This window comes from Dipteris shenzhenensis, chromosome 25 (assembly GCF_047967505.1).
Source record: "Dipteris shenzhenensis isolate YYH24624 ecotype China chromosome 25, Dip_SZ_1.0, whole genome shotgun sequence".
In the NCBI taxonomy this organism is placed as follows: Eukaryota; Viridiplantae; Streptophyta; class Polypodiopsida; order Gleicheniales; family Dipteridaceae; genus Dipteris; species Dipteris shenzhenensis.
Genome location: NC_141620.1, coordinates 15,053,042 through 15,078,835, shown reverse-complemented (window position 1 = coordinate 15,078,835; position 25,794 = coordinate 15,053,042). Strand labels below are relative to the sequence as shown.

The following is a 25,794-nucleotide window of genomic DNA, read 5'->3' as shown; positions in this document are numbered from 1 at the left end:
AAATTGAGCACATAGCTGTTGAGAGTTCACGCTCAACATCATGTGATCATGTGTGCATAGCACCATCACGTGATCATATATGCATATCACTAACTTTATAGAGTGCTATAAAGGAAAGGGTTAGATCCCCTAACCCTAACCCTAAAAGGGTTTGTATATATTCTATTTTTTCAACTAAATCTAGTGTACAGTTAGTCATTTGTGGTGTGCTCTCTAGCCGTGCCCTCTCTCCTCATCTCCACTCTTCTCCTCTCCCCTTTTCATATTTTGTCATGGTATCAGAGCACCCTTGCCTTCCGCTGAGGCATTGCGATTCGTGAGAGCATGAGAGAGATCGAGAGATTGAGTGCTTCCATTCTTTCATTCCGTTGATGAAAGATTTTTGTCCATTCATTCTTGAAATATTCCGTTCATGTGAGAAATTTCCGTCCATTGAGTGAGAGAGAAAGATTTCCTTGAGATCTCTTATTCATTCCGAGAGAGAAAGAGAGATTTTTGTTTGAGAGCAAATGAGAGAGATTTATTTCCTTGAGAGCTTTAAGAGAGAGACATTTTTGAGTTTTGTAAGGTACTCTGATTGTGAGAGAGACAGGGAGAGATTTTGTTCTTCATTTTGAGAAGTTCTTGAAAGGTTTGAGGACTACTCAAGCCTTATCACCAAGCTCCGTGCGACCAAGTGACTCTAAAGGCAAACCTTCAACAAGCAAATTCCAAGAGCCCCTTGCAAAACATCTGTAGCTGCCTCCATCTACAAACAAAGCCGGCTCTCCATCATTAGTAGAAAATTCAAATCGCTCGTCACATCTGCTCCTTCAAAACTGAAGGATATCAATGAATGACTAGCCCTCTTGAGAGGCCAGAATCACGATACTCTAGACGACCATCCTCATCAAACAGTGCAGACTTTAGGCCCAGGGCTAAGGACTCACGACGCACAGCTCAATAGTGCATAAAAACGCTGGAACTAGTTTCACAATCCTTTAAATCCTTTGGCTTCATTCATATCAGGCTTTCCCAGCAATTGCTTGAAGACACTACATAGTTTCTTCTTCGACCAGTGACTTCTCCAGCCAACAGCCCCGCCACAGGCTACTCTAATGCCAACAGCCAGCGGCCTTCTTCAATAATGAGTAGCACCACCAAATGGATCTCCTGCCTCGTGAGCCTCTACAATAGATGACACGCTCCACGGCTCAACAAACTCCTCACTTTCATCGCAAGCTTCTCAGTGTCTCGAGCGAAACTGGGGCTTTTGGCATGCTGAATCTCTCCACCGAACAAGGCTCAACCACGCCACTGAACAAGGCTCTCAGCCTTCTTCAACAGCAACTACAGCTAGGCGACCTCTCCATCAACACCCTCGCAGCACCAACGAGCCGGCACCTCCTACAATTAGCTTCAGTGAATAGCGACGACCACCTCTCCAAGCAGCCACCGAATGCACGATCTCTGTCAGAGCTCATAGGCTCCCTCGTCACACAGCGCCATCGCATCGTCGATGGAAACGAGGATGGAATCTACAAAGATTCTATCAAAATCTTGAAAATTCCGATAGCCCTCCTTTTGACACGTGGCCTTATCACCAACCTTATTCTCAAGGTTACCACACCAGGGCTTGGTCAAGGACCAGCCATGTGGTAGACCTTATCTGCCATGTCATTGCCCTTGCTCAGCGTGCCACGTCATTGTGGCCATATCATCAACCACATCAACACAGACATGTCATCACCGACTGACACATCATCACCGACTGCCATGTCATCACAATTGCCACATCATCTACCACATCACGACTGCCACATCATCTACCACATCACCATTGCCACATCATCAATGCCACGTTAGCATTGTCACATCACCTTGCTGACATCATCAGTAGTGCCACCTCAGTAGTCCAGTCAGCACTGACCTCTGCAGGCACACACAGTGCTTCACAGTCACTTCATGTGACCAGTCCTACCACCTCAGCACAGAGCTTCACTGGCACACCTCTTGCTAGGCACAGTGCCACATCATCACTGCATGTGACTCATAGTGACACATCATCATTGAGCACATTTGCACTCCTTTTGCCCCTCCACCTAGATCAAGTCATATCTCTTGATCCAAGAAGAATTTAGGGTGCTCCAAAAAGAAAAGTCGCTCATTTTTTTGTGCTCTACGCACTTGTCACATCATGCGCACATTTCAGTGCAAGTTACACTAACATTTGAGCCTCGTCGACAAAACCACTTCCTTCATGCACATTTGCCTCTACATCAATGCATCTGACCCAGCACTTAAAAAGAACAAAAGAAAAGGAATTATTTGTTGTCCTTTCATCGATCGATGGTTGGTTTAGATCTAGATCAGAGTAGACTAGATCACCATAGAGGGGACGCTTTGAATTTCCCCAAGTTGCCAATCTAAGCCATGCCCAAAATTCTCGACTAGTACCTACTCGGAGTCAGTCCATATGCTCACATACGGTTTCACATCATTACATTACCTGAAACCTTACATTCATCAATTCGGTGAGCAGACTTCAAAGTACAGAGGCATTGCAGATTGTTTCAGTGGCAGATAGCACTTGATTTCACACACACATGCCACCATTATAAAGCCTATTCGGCTATCTCACGGCATTGTGCACATCATTTCAGCCTTGTAAAGCCTCTTCGCTATTCCCAGCATCATTGCCACAAGCCTTGTAATACAGATCATATTTTATATACTACAGTTCTATCTTCACCGATGGTACAAAGATTTCACTTGGCATATTTAGTGTATTTGCAGTTGATTCATACAGAGATCTTCATGACACTTTTGAGTACATTTCTTGCACCATGTCGACTAGCAACCTCAATCTGGAGGCATCTGCTAAGTTAGACAACTCCAATTACGGTACATGGAAATACCAAATGGATACCATTCTTGTGCTTCAAGACAAATGGGAGTATGTCGATGGGTCTACACCTAGACCATTGGCCGATCCAGCCACAAGTAGCTCTACTCCATAAGTTGTCACAGCACCAGCAACAGAATCTAGATCGGGATCTACATCTACACAAACAATTTCCGCACCAGTAGTAGATCCTGCCATTGCTCGAGCTCAAGCAGAATGGGATAAGAAAGACAAGTATGCCTATCACCTGATCAAGTAGAATGTGCAAGATGTCATGCTAGGACAGCTCAACATAGTCAAGACATCAAAAGAAGCATGGGATATGTTCGTAGCTCTCTACAAGTCCAAGAACACATCAAGGATTCTCACCCTGAGAAACCAAATCAACCAGAGTTTTTGCAACAGCAGTGAAACCGATTATGCTTATGTACTCTGCATCAAAGACTACAACAATCAACTTGCAGCAGCAGGAGAGACTATGAATCCTGCAGAAATGGTTCAAGTCATTCTGAATGGACTAGGAGAGGGATACGAGAATCTAGTCCAGAGTATTGCCATCCAACGGCAAATTCCAACACTGGAAGAACTTCAATCAGTCCTACTTGGTGAAGAACTCAGGACTCAAACCATTCAAGCACGTAAAGGTCATTCTAATGATCAGGCATTCACAGCTTCAGACAGAAGCAGAGGCAAAGGCAAAGGCAGAGGTAGATCATACTAGAAAAGTGGTCATCATCAACAAAATCAAAGTCAGCACCAACAACATCAGCATCAGCATCAGCATCATCCTCAGCAACATCAGGATCATCAAAGAGGAAATCATTCCAACCAAGGAAGATTCCAAGGACGAGGGAATGCATCCACCAATGTGTCAAACATCCAATGCAACTACTGTCACAACTTTGGACACTATGAAAGAGATTGCTGCAAGAAGCAATACGACCAAGGCGGTCAATCTAGCAGTAATCGAGGGAATTTTCGAGGAAGAGGAAATCATCGTGGTGGACATTCTAGTCATAGTCATTTTGCAAATGAACATGGGAATATGTTTCTTGCAAGCGAGGAATTGCACCATACTGATACAGTGCACCTAGACACTGATTTCAATCCCAAAGAGGATTTCAGTTATCAAGTCGACCAAGTGGAACAAGATCCTTGGTACATCGACAGCGGTGCATCATCTCATATGACAAATCATCAAGAATGGTTCATAGAAATGAAGCCATTAGAAGGACAAAAAAATGTCATCTACACAGCAGGCAATACATCGAATCCAGTTCAAGGGACACGTGTTATCCCTATGAACAATTTCACTAGTACAAAAGGATTAGTCAAAGATGTGCTCTATGTTCTGAAGCTCAGCAAGAACCTTTTGTCAGTAGGTCAAATGACAGAACACAATTACAAAGTCATCTTTGATGGTGATGAATGCATTATCAGAGACAAATCCAAAAGATGTCAGCTAGTAGCAAAAGGTGTCAAGGAAGGATGCTTATATAGAATGCTAGCTACAGTACCAGATAAGCATGCCATGTCAGCTCAAATGCAACAGATGCCACTATCTGCAAAATGGCACAAGAGATATGGTCATGTCAATTTCAAGTACTTATTAGATCTCAGGAATCAGAATATGGCAATTGGGATTCCGAAGCTACAGTTTCTTGGAAAGGTTTGCGAAGCATGCTACTTCGGCAAACAAAAGCAAACCAACTTTGTTAGAAGTACCTCTCATGCACGAGGTATTCTTGATTTGATACATACAGATGTATGGAGTTATGCCCAGACCCGCAGCATCAATGGTTCACTTTATTATTTGACCTTCATCGACGACTACAGCAAATATTGTTGGGTCTACTTTCTGAAAGAGAAATCTGAAGTTTTTCCAGATTTCAAGAATTCAAAGCCATGGTAGAAAACCAAACAGGCAGAAAGATCAAGGTCATGAGATCAGACAGAGGAGGTGAATACATGTCTTCAGCATTCATGAACTTTTGAAAAAATCACGGCATACGAAGACAATTCACATGTGCAGATACTCCTGAGCAGAATGCAAGAGCTGAAAGGAAGAATGGGACTTTAGCAGACAGTGCTAGATCAATGCTTAGTGAAAAGCATCTTCCAGATTAGTATTGGGCAGAAGCAATAGCTACAGCAAACTACTTGCTTAATCGGCTTCCTTCCAAACCGATACAAGGTATGACTCCTTATGAGGCATTCACTGGACACAAGCCACACATTGGGCATATGCCCACATACATGATGATCATCGCAGGAAATTGGATGTGAAGTCACGCAAATGCATCATGGTTGGCTATAGTGAAGAAAGCAAAGCATACAAATTGTATAATCCCATCAATTGCCAAGTCATTATCTCCAGAGATGTAATCTTTGATGAGGAATCAGAATGGAAAACCTCACCTACACAGGAGATAGAAGCATCAACTTCATAGTCATCTATAGAACAGGTTGATGAAGAAGAGCAAGAATTGCCAGCAACACCCCAAGCAGAGCCACAGCAACTCAGATGGTCTACTAGGGAAAGCACACCACCAGCCAGATTAACATATGCTCAGAAAGGCAAAGCAATTCAGGTGGAAACCACCAACTATGCTCTTATGACTACTATCATGGCTACAAAAGAGCCAGTGTACTTCGAAGACGCAGTAGACAAGCCAGAATGGCAAACTGCTATGAATGAAGAAATGGATGCTTTGTATAAAAATAACACTTGGGAATTATGCGACCTTCCACCAGGAAAGAAGGCCACAGCCAACAAATGGGTATACAAAGTGAAGTACAATCCAGATGGCAGTATTCAAAGATATAAAGCCAGATTATTTGCAAAAGGATTTGCACAACAATATGGTCAAGACTATGATGAGACTTATGCTCCAGTAGCAAAGATGGATTCCATACGGTTCTTGACATCACTAGCAACACTCAGCAAATGGAATGTTTATCAGCTTGATGTCAAGAATGCATTTCTCAATGGTTATCTAGACAAGGAAGTCTACATGCAACAACCAGCACGTTATGTTGAACCAAGAAAGGAGAATAAGGTTTGCCATCTCAAGAAAAGTCTCTACGGCTTAAAACAAGCACCCAGAAGTTGGTACAACAGAATTGACAAGTATTTTGCTGATCTGGGATACATGAAATCCAATGCAGATCATACTCTCTACTACAAAGTTCAAGGGGAAGACATTACGATTGCACTTTTGTATGTAGATGATCTGATTGTGACAGGAAGCAAGGATAGCTTCATCAGAAAATTGAAACAAGACTTATCTGTAGAGTTCGACATGAAAGATCTTGGACTTATGCACTATTGTCTTGGAATTGAGTTCTGGAGAGATTCAGATAGCACATGAGTCAGCTCAAGTATGTTGATAGTATCCTGAAGAAGTTTCATATGGCAGATTGCAAGATTGCAGACACTCCCATGGAACAAAGTTTGAAACTTACTAAAGATTCAGAAAAGCGTACAGTCAATGACAGATACTACAGGCAGCTCATCGGATCTCTTATATATATCTGACAATCACACGGCCAGATATTTGTTATGTAGTAAGCTCACTAGCACAATTTATGGCAAATCCAGTCTCATTGGAATGCAACCAAAAGAGTCTTGAGATACATCAGAGGTACAAGATAGTTTGGGATAGAATACGGAGGAAGTCATCCATGGTTGCATGGATACTGTGATAGTGACTATGTCGGAGATCATGAGACTAGGAGATTGACACAGGGATATGCGTTTTTCCATGATCAAGGTGCTATATCATGGTTGTCAAACAAACAGCCAACTGTTTCTTTGTCTTCGACTGAAGCAGAATATAGAGCACTCATTACAGGTGCATGTAAGGCTATATGGCTCAGAAGACTATTGTCAGAAATAGATTACTTTGATGAGTCAAAGCCAACAACAATATACTGTGATAATTCAATCGGCTCAGGTATTGGCCAAAAATCCAGTATATCACTCCAGGACAAAGCACATTGATGTCAGAGAACACTTCATCAGAGAGAGTGTTACTTGGTGACATCACACTGCAGCATTGTGATAGCAAAGAGAATGTTGCAGACATCTTTACCAAACCAGTCGGTAAAGAGCTATTCGAGAAACACCGACTAGCTCTTGGTTTGACACAGAGGAAGGACATTCCCATTAAAGGGGTGTGATGGAATGTAATGCTCAGTCCTTTGACGATTCCCCAGAATCATCATCTTGAGGGAAGGCCTACTTCATGATATTGATCTTGAGGGAAGGTGTTGAGAGTTCACGCTCAACATCATGTGATCATGTATGCATAGCACCATCACATGATCATATGTGCATAGCAGTAACCTTATAGAGTGCTATAAAGGAAAGGGTTAGATCCCCTAACCCTAACCCTAAAAGGGTTTGTATATATACTATTTTTTCAACTAAATCTAGTGTACAATTAGTCATTTGTGGTGTGCTCTCTAGCTGTGCCCTCTCTCCTCATCTCCACTCTTCTCCTCTCCCCTCTTCATATTTTGTCAATAGCATGACCTATGGAGATTATTCAGTGCGTGCAGAGAATAGACTAAGTGTATATACCAGAGATAAAGTACATAGCACACAGTATGAGCTCTATAGCTCATTCAATATGCTTGAAAGATGAAATAAAGCAATATATAATAGAAATAATGTATAGAACATAGAATGAGCTATATAATATGCACGTAATCATGCAACGGATTTTATTGAAAAGTATAACGATGAATTTTGTTTTTCTTCATCTAGGTACTATGTATTGTGCTATATTTTCATGCTATATAGTGGAAAAGCCAAATTTCCACATTACCTTGCTTTCACCCACAAGACAAAACACCGTACGCACAAAAATGCAGTCTGATCAAAGTACTCTTAAAGTATATAATAAATCTAAATTGAACTAATCATCTAATAATTGAACTAATCAAGCTACTAGAAGCAAAACAATTTCAACCATCGTGCTGGTTTAGGACAGTCACAATTTCAACTATCGGGATGGTTTAGGACAATCACAATTTCAATCATCGGGCTAGTTTAGTACACATTTATGATAGTCAACCAACAGGCTGGTTTAGGATATATTTAGGTCAGTCACAATTTCAAATACTAGGTTGGTTTAGGACAATCACAATTTCAACCACTGGGTTGGTTTAGGACACTGTCACAATTTCAACCACTGGGCTGGTTTAGCCTTACGATCTCAACTTCACATATTAGACAATAACAAGTATATTCCTTTTTATTTCTGAATTTCACAATTAGAAAATAACAATATATTGCTTTTTATTTTTGAATTTTACAATTTCAATCACAACTTCAATCAGTAATTGTTGTTTGTCTTGAACTAGCATCGGACTAGTTTAGGACAATCACATTAAGTCCAAGCCATCCCAATCTAGAAATTAAGTTGTATATGAACCGAATAGCAAGAAATTAAATTTAACTAATTTAAGTACTTAGAAAAATAGTAATTTCAACCACCGAGACCGTCAATAACTAATGTCTATTCAACCACGCTGTTTTAGGACAATCACATAACTGGTGATTGAGCTGAAGCAACCATAGTTGAATGATGTTCCAACCACTAGGCTGGTTAAGTAAAAACATAATATTTCTTTTCTGTTGTGAAATATATTGTTGTTAATTTCTGCTCAACCACGCCACCGGGCTGGTCAACAACTAATGTTTGTTCAACCATGCTAATTTAGGACAATCACATAACTGGTGATTGACCATGGTTGCATGATGTTCCAACCACGAGGATGATTTAGTAAAATAACAATAAATTGTTTTTCTATTGCAAAATATATTGCTGTTAATTTTTGCTCAACCACACCGGGCTGGTCAACAACTAATGTATGTTCAACCACGCTGGTTCAGGACAATCACATAACTGGTGTTTGAGCTGAACCAACCTATGGTTACATGATGTTCCAACCACCAAGTTAGTTTAGGACAATCACATTTATTCCAAGCGTGGTTTAAGAAATGAAACAAGTAAACTATCCCAAAACTCAATCACAAACAAAAACTGGGCCGATTTAGGCACCACTGACTTGCGTTGTATCAAGCATGTGTATGATGTACTCCTCAAACACCTTGCATCCCATACACTTTTTATAGACATCCTTTCTATTTGGAGAAACTCTCATATTTTCATGCCAAAACGTCGTCACTCTAGCAATGACTTTTGCATTTAGGCTCTCCCCTTTTCTTGTGTTCTGTGGAAGCCCATAGACTTCTCGGATCGGGATGATCGTGCATTGCTTCTACTCTATGTTCAACTGCTAGAGCCACATTGGTCCTTCTAATTGATAGCATCTTCGACATTGTGCGCCCAAGCCATTTCTCCTTTGTTTCAGGAGACACCAACATAGCTAATGCCCCCCTCTTTGCAGCTAGTTGATCTAACTTGTGCACCCCTTTTACTTTCTGTAGGCCATTTCTTAGGTTAGAGAGCATGCCCTCTTAGGCGTGCATCTCTCGAGGTGTTGGTAAGGTTGTTAGTCTATGAACTTTAGGGTGTGGGCTAAAGCTTGTGAAGAGTCGAGACTAGTATTTAGCTGAATGGCCTCCCATCAATCGTGACACCATAGCTTGTGTTCTTCACTCCGATGGTAATGATTGAATGCATGCATCTGCAACTGCTTCCTGTTGCTACTCTTCTTTCTCGTTGTTTCTCCCTTCGTAAATGTTACAAAAGTATCTTTCATTGCCCTTTCGATATCGTGCCATTGCTTTCCTCGACCCGCAATCTATTCCTTGTGCCTTGACCAAGCTTTTCATCTTTCCTATCTTGTAGCCTCTATATACTTCTCTTGCAAGCCATGGTGAGCTGCATGTTGCCATTGACGCCATGTCCACGATCATTCTAGAATAGATGTGAGAAGCTAGCTTGTGAGGCAAGCAAAGAATAGAAGACAACTTACCCAAAAAAAGACAATGCCAAACCAAAGTCTGCACAAGATCACGTCGATTGCAGGGCGGGGGTAGGTTGCAAGTACTTAATATTTGAAGATTCGATGGGCAGGAGGTGTGAAAATTCAAAATTGTGGGGGTAGTAAAATTTTCAGCCTTCTAGTTTCCCTTCTCCGGCAATACACGTCAGCAGAATTGGATATCCCAAACAAGTGCAATGTGGCCTAAAATGCTTCAAAACACAAATAGGCCAAAGGGCACACTATCCAGTTTGATTTTGTGTATTATGAATTGTAATGTGCATGTGCAGAGATCTTTTAATTAAACCATGCACATGGATTTATTTAAAGATCTTTACACAATTTGCTCATGTGCATGGATTTATTAAAAGATCTTTGCACATGAACAAATTGCACATTTTCAACTTCTTCCATTTTAGGGTGAATCTAGGGCGGGGGTAGGTTGCAAGTACTTAATATTTGAAGATTCGATGGGCGGGAGGCATGAAAATTCAAAATTACAGCGGTAACAAAGTTTTCAGCCATTGGGTTTCCCTCCTCCAGCAATACACGTCAACAGAATTGGATATCCCAAACAAGTGCAATGTGGCCTAAAATGCTTTAAAGCACAAATAGGCCAAAGGGCACGCTATCAAGTTTGATGCTGTGTATTATGAATTGTAATCTACATATGCAAAGATCTTTTAATTAAACCATGCACATGGATTTATTTAAAGATCTTTGCACAATTTGCTCATGTGCATGGATTTATTAAAGATCTTTGCACATGAACAAATTGCACATTTTCAACTTCTTCCATTTTAGGGTGAATCTAGGGCGGGGGCAGGTTGCAAGTACTTAATATTTGAAGATTCGATGGGCGAGAGGCGTGAAAATTCAAAATTGCGGTGGTAACAAAGTTTTCAGCCATTGGGTTTCCCTCCTCCATCAATACACGTCAACAGAATTGGATATCCCAAACAAGTGCAATGTGGCCTAAAATGCTTTAAAGCACAAATAGGCCAAAGGGCACGCTATCAAGTTTGATGCTATGTATTATGAATTGTAATCTGCATATGCAAAGATCTTTTAATTAAGCCATGCACATGGATTTATTAAAAGATCTTTGCCCAGTTTGTTCATGTGCATGGATTTATTAAAAGATCTTTGCACATGAACAAATTGCACATTTTCAACTTCTTCTATTTTAGGGTGAATCTAGATACCAATATCAACAATTATCAATGTTTTAAGACCACCATGATGTAGTCCCACTAGTTTAGATTCCAAATTTTCAATCCGTTTTGGTTTTCAACAAATTAAAAAAAAGTTATGGAGCGTGTCCTCAAATGGGTGTGCATTACTTTAGCACAACATTGGAGGACCATTAACCCATGCCTAATGTTCTCATTTATTTGTGTCCTTGGGTTGAGGAGAAGTCACGTAGTGTACTTTTAAATGATTACTTGGTTGCATGTATATACAGAACAAAAATTTAATTTTTTTAATAAATTGCTATATCCTCTAGTCTTCAAGATGCATGCTTCACATGCAACATAGCATTTGTAATGCTTTAACGGTCTCGTTCCAAATCCTTATTTCATAATTTTTTGGCCTCATGTTCAAGTTTGGAATGTGTACTACAACTTGAAGACAAAGTTTGTTGAATTCCATTGAGCAATGCATAAGTTATGGGTCATGCAAGATACCTATATACATAAAATTCTCTCAACCTCACCAAGTGGTAAAAATGGATGTGACCCAGCGTGATGATGTTTGAATTGAGAGGTTTGGGGATGGGATACACTTATGTCTCTTAAAGGCTTGCGGATGGAATATGGGGTAGATATGTCCATTCTTTTGTGTAAATGATATGACTTTAACATTATCAATGGAAGTTCACATCAAGGTAAGTTTTAGATTGAAAGATGTCCTATATGTGTTTATTTGATGAATTATGTTGTGTGCTTTTGAGGTGATTCATGTGACGCTACTGATAGAGCACGAGGAGGCTCACAAGAATACGGTGCACTCTTTTAAAAAGAATTCCAAGAGATAGATAGACAAGGAGATTGATGTAACACCTTTTATTTATTTATTTTGCCTCCCTCTCTTCCTTTTTTTAAGAGAGAGAGAGAGATACTACCATATGAGAAAGATATACTACCATAGGATCACATATATTTGCATATGACTGCATGAAGATGCTACAATTAGTTGGCCAAATCATGATGTTACGGTGCACTCTTTTGAAAAGAATTACAAAAGATAGATAGACAAGGAGATTGATGTAACACCTTTTATTTATTTATTTTGCCTCCCTCTCTTCCTTTTTTTAAGAGAGAGAGAGAGATACTACCATATGAGAAAGATATACTACCATAGGATCACATATATTTGCATATGACCGCATGAAGATGCTATAATTAGTTAGCCAATTCATGATGTTGCACTCTTGTCTTCCTTTGGTAGTCCCTAACTCTTGAATCTACCTTACACCACCATATTATCCCATGTTTATCATGGAGGTTTGCATAAATTTTTTGGATGATTGGTAACCAACCCCCCTCCCCCTCTCCCCAATACCCCTCCTTTTCTGCATTGAGATACTCGAGCTCACACACACAAGCAAAAAGGTGGCATAGTCGTATACTAGGCAAAGCCATAACATCCGGGGGAGGCCAGTTAGCAACTTAATGGGAGTAAGGTCGGCAACTTAACTACGTGATGATTTGTGGGGTCATTCTTGTCAAAAAGTAGTGTTTGGGAAGCAAGAAAAAGCTGGCTGTACACCGAACCACGATAATGCAACGAGCTAATGTTGTGGACAGTGAGAGTAGTGAGTAACAATCTAATTTGAAATGCGACACTGATATTTTGTAATGGGCTAATGGAAGGAGCTAATTTTTGTAATTTGAAATACGACACTGATATGTTTACAATAGGCAGCCTAGAAGGAAGTTTTCCTTTTCTAAGCCCTCGTTAAGCAATGTGACGTGATTATAGGCATTGATCTTTATGAAGATCCAAGGGTTTGAAAAGTGCTTTCTAGAAAAGCAACCTTTTGTGATTGATCTAAAGGACTAAAATACTCCTTCCAAATTTGACACAAAAGCATACTTTTTAATTCATTCTTTCCGCAAATCTATTATATAAGGAGGGAGATAATTGCATTTTTTCTTTCTTGCCATAACTTGATTGCGTAATTGTTGGACAAAGCTCACGACCTTGCTACTCAAACTCAAATTGGATAATAGTGAGTATTCAGGTTCAATTTGGAGTTAGAGCCATGACGGAAAGCCTGCCTAAGGCAATCTAGTTTAACGGGCTAAGTGGGGGGGCTAATGGAACGAGCTAATTTCGAAAATTGTACGTGGGTAGATGAGGCACGCTCCGTTGTGAGCCAATCTTTTGGTGAAAAAGTGGCCAAAGTGCATGAAAAAGAAGCTATGGTCAAAGTGCATGAAAAAGCAGCTGTGGCCAAAGTGCATGAAAAAGAAGCTATATTAAAGTAGACCCATTTTCTGCTTCACCACCTTCGTCTTCATCGCCATAGCCGCCACCTTCATTTCTTCATCGCCATAGCCGCCACCTTCGTTTCTTCATCGCCATAGCCGCCACCTCCCTTCCTTCATCGCCATAGCTACCACCTCCCTCCCAAGCTTCCATAGCCAGGCCGCCAGTTCTTCCTGGCGACCTCCCCCCCCCCTCCCACCACGGGTAACTCTCCTCTTAACCATGATCACCCTCCCTCCTTCGCAGCCTGTCGCCGTCTCCTTGGCTTCCTTGCCGGTATCCGATTCCTCCGTAGCTTGGTCTCCAACCGCCGTCGCCGCCTCGTCTTGGCTGGCTACGACCTCGACCTCTCTTACATCACCCCTCGTTTAGTCGCCATGTCGTTTCCTGCTCAGGACGTGCGCGCTGTGTACCGCAACCCCTTGTGGCAGGTTCGACGCGGCCTGGACGCTCGGCATGGATCTCATTACAAGGTGAGCAGCTGTGGCTTTCTGTTTCTCCTGCTTCACGCTTTTCTTCATGAAAGAGCGTATTTTGCGCGTCGAGTAGTCACGGATGTTGCTTGCACATCTTCATCAACGGGAGACGCCTTGCGGCTTGCGCAGATTTCGAGAGCGCGACTCAGTGTTCTGAATGCTCCCACCTAGTCTTTTTGAACTGTGTACTAGATATTAGCTCCATCTTCGTGAGCTTTGTCGTACCTCCCCTTTCGAACATGCCAGACACAGTCGAATTAAGGAAGACGGAGGTCTTAAACGTCTGTCCGGACTATGCATACGTCTCTTTAGGCGTGGCGTGGCGAGCAATTGCGCGATAACTGCAGCGTACTTCTATTGTGTACGAAGAGGCTGCCATTAAATACAGCTTGATTTGCAAACTATCGTAGCCGTACGTCTTCAAGAGCGCAGAGGGCTATCTACGCCTCAGTGGAACGAAAGCACAGACTCTACACTCAGCACTGAGACTTCTCTCCCTGAAGAAAAGAACACTAACTCACGCATGGTCGGGGATCTTGCGCGGTTGATGAAACATCTCCCGCGCCCAACTCGGCATCCTAGCTAAGCCGGATTGTTTTCTATTAATCCCTCCCGCAATCGGGTGAGGGGAGCCGGTTGGACAACTCCTATACAGGTTCGCAATTCACTGTGCCTATCACGGTGCAATTCCTTCGTGAAGAAATGGCCTAGCATGCAGCTCACTCTTGGGCAACATTGCAGCGAAAAAACATTGCAGCCCATTACGTTTGTGGAATCCTGCATTATGCACCTATGGTTGAAGCAACATTGAGTATCCTTAACTGTTTCACCAGATAGTTGAGCCAGATGTTTGCTGTGCTAAAGCGCCATGGAGCGTTGCTTTTCACAGCCCCAGTTGACCGCTTCTCCACCTAAAGTGAAAACATACCCTCATGAGGACTTCCGATCGTTCTCGTCTTCCCCCCTCCTCAATCCGTGTACCCTTACAGAAAATCGGGACTTGATAGATACTACATCTTGAAGTGGACTGTTCCTGTTAGGTAATGTAAGACACGCTTCGCAGCCTTCCAATGCGCTGCTCCAGGATTAGCTCAGTATTGACTGAGCGTGATCAGTGTCTCGTCGATGCAATACTAAGACGTAAGCATCACTGTTTCACTAACTGTGCCCGTATTAACTCCTGGGTGTGGAAGCGTGAATGCTAACTGATGAGAGAGAGAGAGAGAGAGAGAGAGAGAGATTACTATGGACAGGCATCAGATACATTACTACTATGTTATTCATGGCTGGGCCTGGTTGAGCTGGTTCATCTTGTTCGCAGAAGGAAGAAAGCAGATTAGAAGAGGAAGAGGGAAATGCATCAGATACATCTGGTTGAGCTGCTTCATCATGTTCGCAGAAGAAGAAAGCAGATTACAAGAGGAAGAGGGAAGGCAAGCCCAAGGAAGAGACCGAGTCCGAACCAGCCGATGTGACAACGGCGGGGTGTACTGACTAAAAATAAAGAAGGCTTGTATGTTGACAAAGGGGCGTCATGACACATGTCGAACAGGAAAAGCTGGTTCAAAGCAATGGAACTGGCATATCCGAAGTCAAAGGTTGACCATGGGAGATAACAGCACGTCATAACCGACTCGGGAATTGAGAAGGTAATCTAAATGTACTCTGTAAGGACTTGCTTTCTGTGAGTCGGATGACTAGGACAGGATTTAAGTGAAGTTCGACGAGTAGGAGGTCCTCGTCGAATCAAAGGAGTCTCTAGAGATCTTGGCATGAGTAGTCAAAGAAGATGGGTTGTACCGGATTAATTACGGTTCATGGGAGCACAAACAGCTCCAAACTATGGCATGAAAGATTTGAGCATGTCAACTATGATGCCTTGTCACAGATGCAAAAGATACGTATGGTGGATGGATTTCCACCAATAGAGTGCGGAAGGCTTTCATGGAGGGTAAGCAACACCAGGAATGATTCCCAAAGAAGGCCACATCCAAGGCCAAGGTTTTACTAGACATTTATCCCGACATTTGCGGACCGATATCTCTTTAATCATTCGCAGATCACAATACTTCCTTCCCTTCATCAACCACCTGATTTGAATTTATTGCCTGGCTAAGAAATCCCAAGCCTTTGACAAGTTCAAGGAATGGAGGGCCAAGGAAAGAGTTGACTTCGGAAGCTTTTGATGCTTTCGGTAGGAAGAATGGAATCAAGAGATAGTTGCAGCAAAGGTCGCAAATCCCAGCAAAATAGGGTTCCAAAAAGGAAGAACCGTGTGATAGTGGAGATGGAGCTAACTATGCTGAGGGGCAAGAACCTTCCCAAGGCCTATTGGGGTGAGGTGGTTCATGCAGCTGCACGCATCCTAAACAGGATGAAGACCACAGCAGTCAAAGATAAGACCTTGCATGAAGCCTATTATAGTAAGAAGCCTATCATTTCCCATTTGAAAGTTTTAGTTGTACCCCTATTTTCACCCAAAAAGGAAAGTAAAGGATTTGGAGTCAAGGAGTCAAAGCACTGGAATCACCATAGAAGACACCAACAAAGAAGCAAAGCTTTTAAGCTGACACTTGAAGACTCCGCAAGATTCTTGGCGGACTTGACATTCCAGACAAGTTCGAGGTGAGAAAATCTCATTAAATGTCGTAGAATCCCACCATGAACTACACTTTAGTGGCTCCGATTGTGACCACTAGCCTAGCTTTGTATTTGTTCACACTACCATCAGAATTTGCCTTATACACCCACTTAGTGCCAATCACTTTCCACTTGAGAAATCTATTACCAAGTCCCCAATGTGATTTTTCAAAATGGCATTCATCTCAACCTCCATGGGAGCTCGCCTTAGGTACATCTTTAAGACCTTGGCTCCTGACACCAGAGACAGCGACCATACAAACAATCATAGCCTGGGCTACCCATTTTGGATGGTCCATTTTCTAGATGGATGTCAAGGCTGCGTTTTCAAAATGGTAACCTAGAGGAAGAAGTTTATGTGAAGCGGCCGGAGAGATTTCACGTTCCAAGTACAGGGACACAGGTTTGCAGACTGAAGAAAGTTTTATACAATCTGAGACAGACCCCAAGGACGTGATACCAGTGCATTGATGAGTTCTTTAGTGAGATTGGATTATCTCGAAGTCCTTTAGATGTAAACATGTATCTATTTTTAGAAGGGAATAGGCAGATGAGCATGACTTGTAATCTTTATATTGATGATCTAATTCTTACAGGTGATCACAAGAAGAAGATTTTGTAGGTCAAGGGATTCTTGATAAAAGAGTTAGAGATGACTAGTTTAGGACTTCTCCACTATTTCCTTGGAATAGAAGTCCTGTAGAGAAAGCACATCATTTTTATTTCCCAAGAGAAGTATTGTGTGCTGAGGGAAGTCCAAAAGGAGGGTTGCAAAAAGGCGGCGACACTGATGGAGGTCAGGCTGAATCTGAGTAATGAAGATACTTCTCCGTTGATTGACGCCAGCAGGTATTAACAGTTGGTGGGCAGTTTGGTTTATCTGGCTAATACTCAATTGGATATTTATTTTACTGTTGGTTACTGGTGGTGTAATTTGGCATTTCTCTTCAAAACCCAGGGAGGATCATTGAAAAGAAGGATTATTGTGGGTGCTTAGATATTTGAGGGGTACGACCAGATATGGAATCACTTACAACACAGGTGTGGAGCCGGGTGGGTCTGGTGATTGGGACACCAAACACTCGACATCAGGGTATTGTTTCATCCTTGCATCAGGTGTCATTTCATGGCTTAGTAAGAAACATTCAACAGCTGCCCTTTCTTCAACGGCAGTGGAATACAAGGCAGCTTGTGTTGCAGCTTGCGACTAGTTGCGGCTCATTTGAATTTGGGAGGACATGGATGTTCTTCAGGAGGGTGCAAAACGGTGATTTTGTGCAACAATCAAAGTTGCATAGCTGTTGCCAAGAATCCTTTTATTTTGTGCACGGACAAAGCACATTGAGTTCCATTACCATTTTGTCTGGGAGCTCATCGATGAGATCGTGAAGCTGATGTATTTCCAACTTTGGACATCTAAGATGTGTTTGCAAAGTCTCTTCCCAGAGAGCAGATGGAGCACCTCATACAACACAAGGGTATAGCCCTATAGTGAGTTATTGAAGGGTGTTCGAGTAGTGCACTAACCCATCTGTGAGCGCCATGAGGAGGGCAGTCTTCACTGGACCTAGGAAGGGTAGGTACATACCTGGACTGTATGGGCTGCTTCCTGGTGTGCAGTATGGGCTGGAGCACTATGTGCAACATTGTACAGGTCTGGAAGAGTGAGGAGGTCAGCAGATTCTGTAACAGGTCTATTTATAGTCCTGCCAAGTACAAGCAGGTCTTGTGGAAGTGATGTGACAGACCCAAATCGACCTTGATCTGGTTGGGTCAGTTTACTGACCAGGTTGCCCTGGTCAGCATGTTGAGTGCCTATAAATGGAGCTATAGGGGACTTTCTATCCCACTGACCAAGGCATGCAGGAGCAGAACCTAGCCACCTTCCTTGTCTGCATACCTCAGATTTGTGCAGCCTTCTCTGGCTGTGCTTTTGCCCAGAAGTTTGCTGGACATTTGTAGCTACTACGTGGAGCGATTTGCCGCTCACTGGGGGTTGGTATAATCTGAGTATTCTTGGAGGCGTCTGTGATGTTCTATCTATCTCTTCTTTACAGTTTGTGGGTTCAGAATTCTTTGTGTATCTGTAAGTGTTTGGAAAGTGTCACCTAGATCAATCCGCTACATTGGAAGTTCAAGCATCAGGCCTTTCTAACAGCTTCTGCTGCAACTGCTGAGGTGGCTGGTGCTGGTGCTACTGGGATTCCTGGTACTGTGGATGATCCTGGAATGAGGGACTAGTGCCCCTTGATATGGGGTGAGCGGGGGATGCCCATGATAGGCAAGGGCATCATAAAGGTAGAATCTTAGGCCATGAAGACAGCTGTTGAGGTCTCTGAGGACAATGAGATTTGCATGAGATGATAGAAGTAGGTATACGAAATAAGAAAGGAATTTCCATAGATGATTCTGAGAATAAATGAGATTGCATGCGATGACAGACTTAGGTACATGAAATAAGAAAGGAATTCCATATACATCCTTTTGTTCATAATCTTCCCTCTCTCTCACGTGGTCAAGGGCATTGTTAGATGGTCTAGCATCCTGTTATCCACAAAAGGAGAGATAATAAGGTTGTGTTTTGATTTGAGAAGCACAACCTTACTATCTCTCCTTTGGTGGTTATGAATTGGGCATTTTCTTCATGCATTAAGATGCATTAAAAAGTGTGGAGAAGAACAAAGAGCAAAAGAGTTATGCAAGGAGCTACATCAATATTGATATGCTTGTGCTCTTGGAAACTATGAAGAAAAGGATGACTTTACCAACATTGAAGAAATACAAAGGTGCTGCAAAGACCTCTATCACGGAGGATTTCATTCAGGGGGGCATTGACTGTACCACCTAGTTTTATATTGTGTGTTTGAGTCAATAAGGTGCTCTGCCATGGATAGTCCATCCTAAAATAACATGGTATCAGAGCCAGGTTGACTGAGCCTTGACTTTTTGCCACGTGGTCATCCCTACCAAGCTTCTTTCTCTCTTCCATGGAGTTTTCCCCTTTGCCCACGTTTTTGTAAATGCGATTTCTCTTCATCCAACCAATGGATTCGAAAATCCTTTCAGCTGGAGACTCCCCATGCTAGGGCGATCCTTTGGACCGGAGGGATCCTCCAGATTTGTTGCCATATCGCCCTGCCACACCTATTTCTTCCCCACAAAGTTTCTGCAATGCTGAACACTGTGGTGCACCATTCCAAAATTGCTTCTAGCATACCTTGGGCGATGCTATGGGCTACTTGCTCATATGATCAGTATTTGGGCCACATTTGACATTTTTACAGTCAGACTTTGCCTCATAATGCCGCGTGATTCTTGACAACTTGGCGCAATTCCTCTTCGTGGCCACTTGCCCTGGGTATGAGCTTCAATTCAGTACCAAATGCCCTCTTTGATTCGCTCCTGATCGACTGAATTTTGGCCTGCAAGTTCACTGTTTCATGGTTGACTAATTTCGGGATGTTTGACTGTGTTTGACTGAGCTGACCAAGTCAAACTGTGAAATTTGTTGACGGTTTTTGTTCCCAGCATGCTCTTTGCCTTTGGAGAGCACTGGTTTGACTTCTTTGACTTAGTTTATCTTGAATGATTAAGACATTTACATTTGTTGGTCTACAAGGAAAGATAGTCAAAGTTTGAGAATATGTGTTGACTGAATCTCAGTCAAACTGATCTTTGACTGCCAGCATTGGATAAATTGATGTTTAGGGGACACACTTATGGACATGGTCATGTGGTGTGTGTGTGCCAGTGTGCTAGTGCTTGTGTAGGACATGGTGTGAGTGCTAGTGAGCACCATGGTAGGTGTGTCAGGTGACTCATCAGTTAGGTGTCACCCATCTAGGTGTGATTGATATAAGTTATGGACTTGGTGGCCAGTTTGATGGAGGACTTGGGGATGTTACTGATGGAGACAATCAGGGAGATAATCATGGATCTAGAGCCACCTACTCAGGGGCATTCCACTATATGTAACTCTACTCATGAATGAAATCACGACTTGTCATTGCTCTCATTTGCTCACTTGCTCTTGCTCATGTTCCATTTCTAACAGCCTTAGAGAAAAATATTGAATGTGTTTGAGGGACTTCAGTGTATCTGATGATGGTATGTTCCACATATTATTATCAACGAGTTAACATTTGGGCACATATAATTATAATCTTGAAAAATGTTTGGTCAAAGCTTGTGCAGTCATCTTTCTGATGTGGTATGGCTTAAGACCATAGAATGCCCCATCCTTTGGAAATTCCCGACAAATAAGGGAGCTGCAGAGGTAGTATTTGACGACCTTTCTGCAACATCTCAGAGGTCAATAAACATTGGACTTGGTCCTACTCTGATTTCTATGTGCCGGAGGATGGCTCTTGGGATGGTCCTGTTGTGGTATTTATTGCATTACATGTAGGATGATTTCGTCTGATTGTTTCCCATTTTTAATGTTACCTTTCTCTTGAATTATTTTTAACCAGTGCACAACACTGAAAGGAATCACATTTGATGAATTTCCACAAATAGTGGAGCCGTATATAAGTTATGGTGATGTAAGATTGCATGTCAATGTGGCTATATATTATTCCAGATATTTGATCTTTATTTAAAGTAAACAATAAGATGTTGATGAGGAAATTTGAAATGAAAGTTTCTTTTTATATGTTATGTCTGTTACGCCATGATTAAAGTAGCTAATTAAGGAAGGGGACGTTTTTAATCAAATTGTGAGACCTTGGAGTACGTCATCAGGTTGTCAATTACACTTTAAGAAAGTGGACAGCTCTTAAAAGTTGCAATTAGCAGTTTGCTTGCCAGCACACCATTTTGGCTGGTATAACATGAATATTGGGGGGAGGACGGTGTATTCTTATATCTTCTTGTTTTTTTCAAATCTCTTCTTCCCCTCTTCTGAGATCAAAGCTGATCAACATACAGGGGATTCCAGAATTTTCCCTCCTACTGGTAGGGACTGATTTGACCGTGTAATGAGATAGTCTATCACGTTTTCCTCTTGTTAATTTTACATGTGGTTGGTTCTACTGGTTTCTGGGAAGATAGTTGCCCCCTTACATACAGGTGAGCAAATGTTTTTCCATTGCTGTTAGTTCTCATTCATCCTCTGAGACCCTTATCCAAACTCCATGGATCTTCTTCATTTCTGTCCGTTTCCTTCATCCATAAAGGATTTTTACCTCCATTGTTATTGAACCTGGTCTACATCTCATGCAGGAATTAAGCTCACCAACTATTACAATGTTTCTCTTTTTATAAGTTCCTGAATGTCTTTTCCCAATTGCTAGAAGGGATCTGTTGTGAAAACATAAATTACTTGTCAATTTGGGATTTAAGAGGAGCAAAGTAGCATGCTGGTACGGAGCAACTTTGTCGCCATTGTGTGGTTTCCGATAATATAAAATTGGTGGTTCTGATCTATCTGTCTTCAGCACTTTAGCACTTCTTTTTGGAAGCTCTACTTATTTCTCTTTGGTAAATCTGTTGTATGGAATATGGATTTTCCAATTGGTATATTTTCAGTTATACTTGAGTCAAATGCTCTATGAGCTCGAGTCTTAGAATTTTGTGTACAAGTTGTAAAGTTTGTATCTCATATTTTTGGAATAAAGATGGGACGTCACACCCATCGGTCTCAGGTGTTCCTTGTTGTGGAGATTTCTATTTCATGCTTTTCATGGAATTATGAATATGTGGTCATGTCTATGATGGAAACCTGGTAAAGTTGATATTTTTTAAGTAAAATTTAATTGAGAATTGATTGGGCCTGCACGACTCTATCCAAACATTGTGTCCTGTCACCCTTTCTCCCAACCCAAATCCCACTGTGTCTCTTGCTCTTTTAAGCCCACTATTCACAGATTGAGAACTCGGTGTGCTTTATTTGGTCTTCTTTCCGTTTAGAGCTGGCATTTTCATCTTCTTATCTACCATCTCATTGAGTGATGACATTATATTAGAGGGCAAAGTGTTTGCACACTTGTGTATTGATGGCTTTTTCCGCTTTATCTTTTCCATCCTGCCTTTTATTCCTGCATGGTGTCCTAGTTCAACTTTCTCATGTGTATGACGTCTTCTTTCTTTGCACATCAGAGGGGGGGGGGATCCTCCCAGTTCGTATTTAAGGCATTCACTGCCTTTTTCGCTAAAGCATTGCTTTGGCAGAGCTCCCTCTTGTTATACACGTCTTATAGAGATAGCTGACTTCTTGTGTGCACAAGGCTTCCTTCAGAGAAATGCTATAAACTTAACATGTAGAGTCTAACTGTACGTGTATGAAATACTACAGTGGAAATTTATTTTATCCTGTATTTCAAGCTTAGTTATATTTCATACTTACAAAGAGGTGTGTATATGCATTCGTGCACATATAAGCGGCCTCCATGTGCACATTTTTGTGCTTGTGGTGTGTACCTACCTTTAGTATGTATGGCATAATCTGAGATGCCTAGGCATGCAAATTCCATGATTGGTTTCTGATTGGACTGTCATGCATAGAGTTCCTACAAGCTTAGCTCTGGGGTTAAAACTTCATTGAGGTATCACAAAGAGAAACCAATTCCCCCTCTCTTGCTCGTTGGATTTATGAAGGGCATAGCACAGCCAAAGTTTAACGAATTCACATGTAATTAAATATAGAAAATGCTTGGCAAGTTTGCATTGTACTGAATTCTTGTGGTATTGTCAAGCTTTGCAGTGAATCAGCATCCTTGTTTACAGTCCTTTCTGTTCTGCTGTCGTTGAAAATTTTCAGTTCATGAGAAAATCATCATTTGAGCAGATGTGTTTGGACTTGATTAATTGGGTTCTTTGCCAAATGTGTTCCAGGTATATAATTTATGTGCTGAAGCTTATTATGATCCGATGGTTTTTTATGGCCGCGTGGTGGCTTTTCCTTCTGATGATATGCAAGCCCCACCTTTTTCATTAATTAGACAGTTCTGTGAGAGTGTTCATGAATGGCTTGGCAAGGACCCAGACAATGTGGCAGTTGTCCATTGTATGGTAAGGCTTTTTTTCCCTTGGTTAACTAACAAAATCTTGTGGTATAATTTAGAGGTTCTTGCATGCTTTCTATACCATACAAGGGAAGTTTACTGTTTTCTTGACTCTTGGTTTAGACTCTCTTTTAGAGAGAGAGACTCGGGATATGATGCTTTATGTATGTCATGGGAGCAGGCAGGTAAAGGAAGGACCGGTTGTATGGTGTGCGCGTATCTCGTCTACCTGGGGATGCATGTCGATGATGCCTTGCAACTTTATGCAGACAGACGAACCTCTAATAATCGAGGAGTAGGTGCAAAACGATTTGTCGTCATTTTTTGTGAAAGTGCCTTCATCTCAATGTTTAGATACCTTATGCTTACTGGGTTTCAGGTGACAATACCAAGTCAAAAGCGTTATGTCAGGTATTGGAGTAAAGTGCTTGATTTTTCAAATGTGCACCAAAATGGGCGTCCTGAAGTGCATTTACCTCTTCCAAGAAGGAGAGAGCTCCGAAGAATACGCTTGTATGATACGCTTTTTGTAGATGGAGTGAAGTTTGTAATCTTTGAGCTGAAGGAGGTATTTCCAATGGGTCAGCTTTCCTGACGTGCTATTAGCTCATGCAACCATTACTGGTAGATTGTGTTTATTTTTTCTGAACCAGATATGGCTCTACAGATACCAGGGAAGCTGTATCAGCCACCTGTCCCAGTTGCAAATGGATGGTGCAAAAAAATGGAAAGGGGCTGTCAACGGGTTGTTAGTCCTCGATACTACCGCTCTGTTCTCACCACAGAGAGCAGCAATGATGAGATGCCACAGGCAGAAGAAGCACCACATTTTGTTGTGCAGATGGATACAGAAAGACCGGTCATTGACAACAAGACATGCCTTGATCATTATTTCAGCAAACCATTGATTGTATACCTGCTTTACTATCAGGCCTGAATTTGAATCTGTATTTTGTTCTGGGCATCACTGCAAGCTTAAAGTATGTTACTATATCAAAATCTTTGCTATGATGGGCAGGTTTCTGGTGATGCAAGGTTGGTTTTCTTTGACAAGAATGGTGGTCAGCTATTTTATACATGCTTCAATACGGCTTTCATTGCAAAAAGCATGTTGCAGGTGCATACACACAACAAACATGTATTCAGCTTTTGCATTGAGCAGGTTGAAAGTATTTTAACTCGTCGTGAAGTTAAATGAAAGCTTCTTTTCTGTATGAAATTGTTTTCTTGTTACTGTTATGTGCTACTATTTCTGTGCTCTATTTGATGATGTGTATGTGGTCTTGCAGTGTAGTCTACGTGATCTAGACAGAGTGACAGTCAGAGCAAAATCTATATGTGGTACAAGCTTTCTCCTGGAGCTTTTCTTCGGACCTGCTGACCCTTGCCTCATTGGGTAACACTGGCAATTCTTTCTGGTTGGGATTACCAGAAACAGGATTAAACAAACAAGACCACTATAGGCATAGGCAAGTTTGAGATTTATGGGGAAAGATATCAAACTAGCATGTAGAATAAACCTTGCACGCATAGGCTACTTAATACACCTAGTTAAAGGGTTTTCAAGGGGTCATCAGCGTTAGTACGAGAAGTCTATGGTCTATCTGCACCCTTCCGATATGTTATAATTTGAGCAAGTCTCAAAATAAAAACGAAATTTCATATGCATGCATCCTTTCAAACCTTCAGCATTAGTACAAAAAAGTCAAAGGTCTCGTATCAATTATTTGGTGCATATTTATATAATGAAGCGTCAAAATGAAAACTAATTTTTTATACGCATGCATTCTTGTCAAAATTATCCTGGCATATGCCTTCTATGAATTCCATGTTATACACGCTATATGTACATGTATAAAATGATACGATTTAAAATTAACTCGGGTGCTTGATATTTTGGATGTTTTAGGTTAACACAACTTGACGATGGATCAGGCGTCCCATGAATATTCTTTGCGCTGCATTTGAAGATTGGCATCAAGCTTTGCACTTGTTTGTGATCAATCTCGCTTTTGGTGTCCTTGAAACTGCTGTTTCAGGAGATGAGTTTTTTGTATACTTCTGACCCGTAAGTTTATGGAGGACCATAAGATTGTTTATTCTAGCAACAATTTCGATTATAAGCCGTTATCTCACCTCATAACAAACCTTTGCATGGGTAATCCCATAGGGATCACACATTACTGTTTCTCATCATACAGTCCTTGATAATATATCATCATCATCATCATTCTCTCTCTCTCTCTCTCTCTCTCTCTCTCTCTATCTATATGTGTACTTTCTAGGCCAAGGAATGGGGGAAGAAAGAAAGGAAGAAAGTCTATTAATGTCCAAG

General features: G+C 41.6%; 1 protein-coding gene across 1 annotated transcript; it reads left to right on the top strand.

The window, feature by feature from the left end:
- The first annotated feature begins 13,619 nt into the window (after positions 1–13,619).
- Positions 13,620–25,060, top strand: LOC147885497 (phosphatidylinositol 3,4,5-trisphosphate 3-phosphatase and protein-tyrosine-phosphatase PTEN1-like). The gene is made up of 7 exons (XM_087396925.1): positions 13,620–13,812; positions 23,290–23,466; positions 23,641–23,754; positions 23,839–24,027; positions 24,127–24,369; positions 24,478–24,576; positions 24,749–25,060. Exons 1-7 carry the CDS (start codon positions 13,717–13,719, stop codon positions 24,857–24,859), a joined length of 1,029 nt encoding a protein of 342 aa, XP_087253051.1. The 5' UTR covers positions 13,620–13,716; the 3' UTR covers positions 24,860–25,060.
- Positions 25,061–25,794: the final 734 nt, after the last annotated feature.

Bases quoted from the DNA above. Each gene is read 5' to 3' on its own strand.
- LOC147885497 (XM_087396925.1), top strand. From the start codon at position 13,717: ATGTCGTTTCCTGCTCAGGACGTGCGCGCTGTGTACCGCAACCCCTTG. The intron at 13,813-23,289 runs GTGAGCAGCTGT...AATGTGTTCCAG, and splicing joins GGCATGGATCTCATTACAAG to GTATATAATTTATGTGCTGA. The intron at 23,755-23,838 runs GTAGGTGCAAAA...ACTGGGTTTCAG, and splicing joins GAACCTCTAATAATCGAGGA to GTGACAATACCAAGTCAAAA.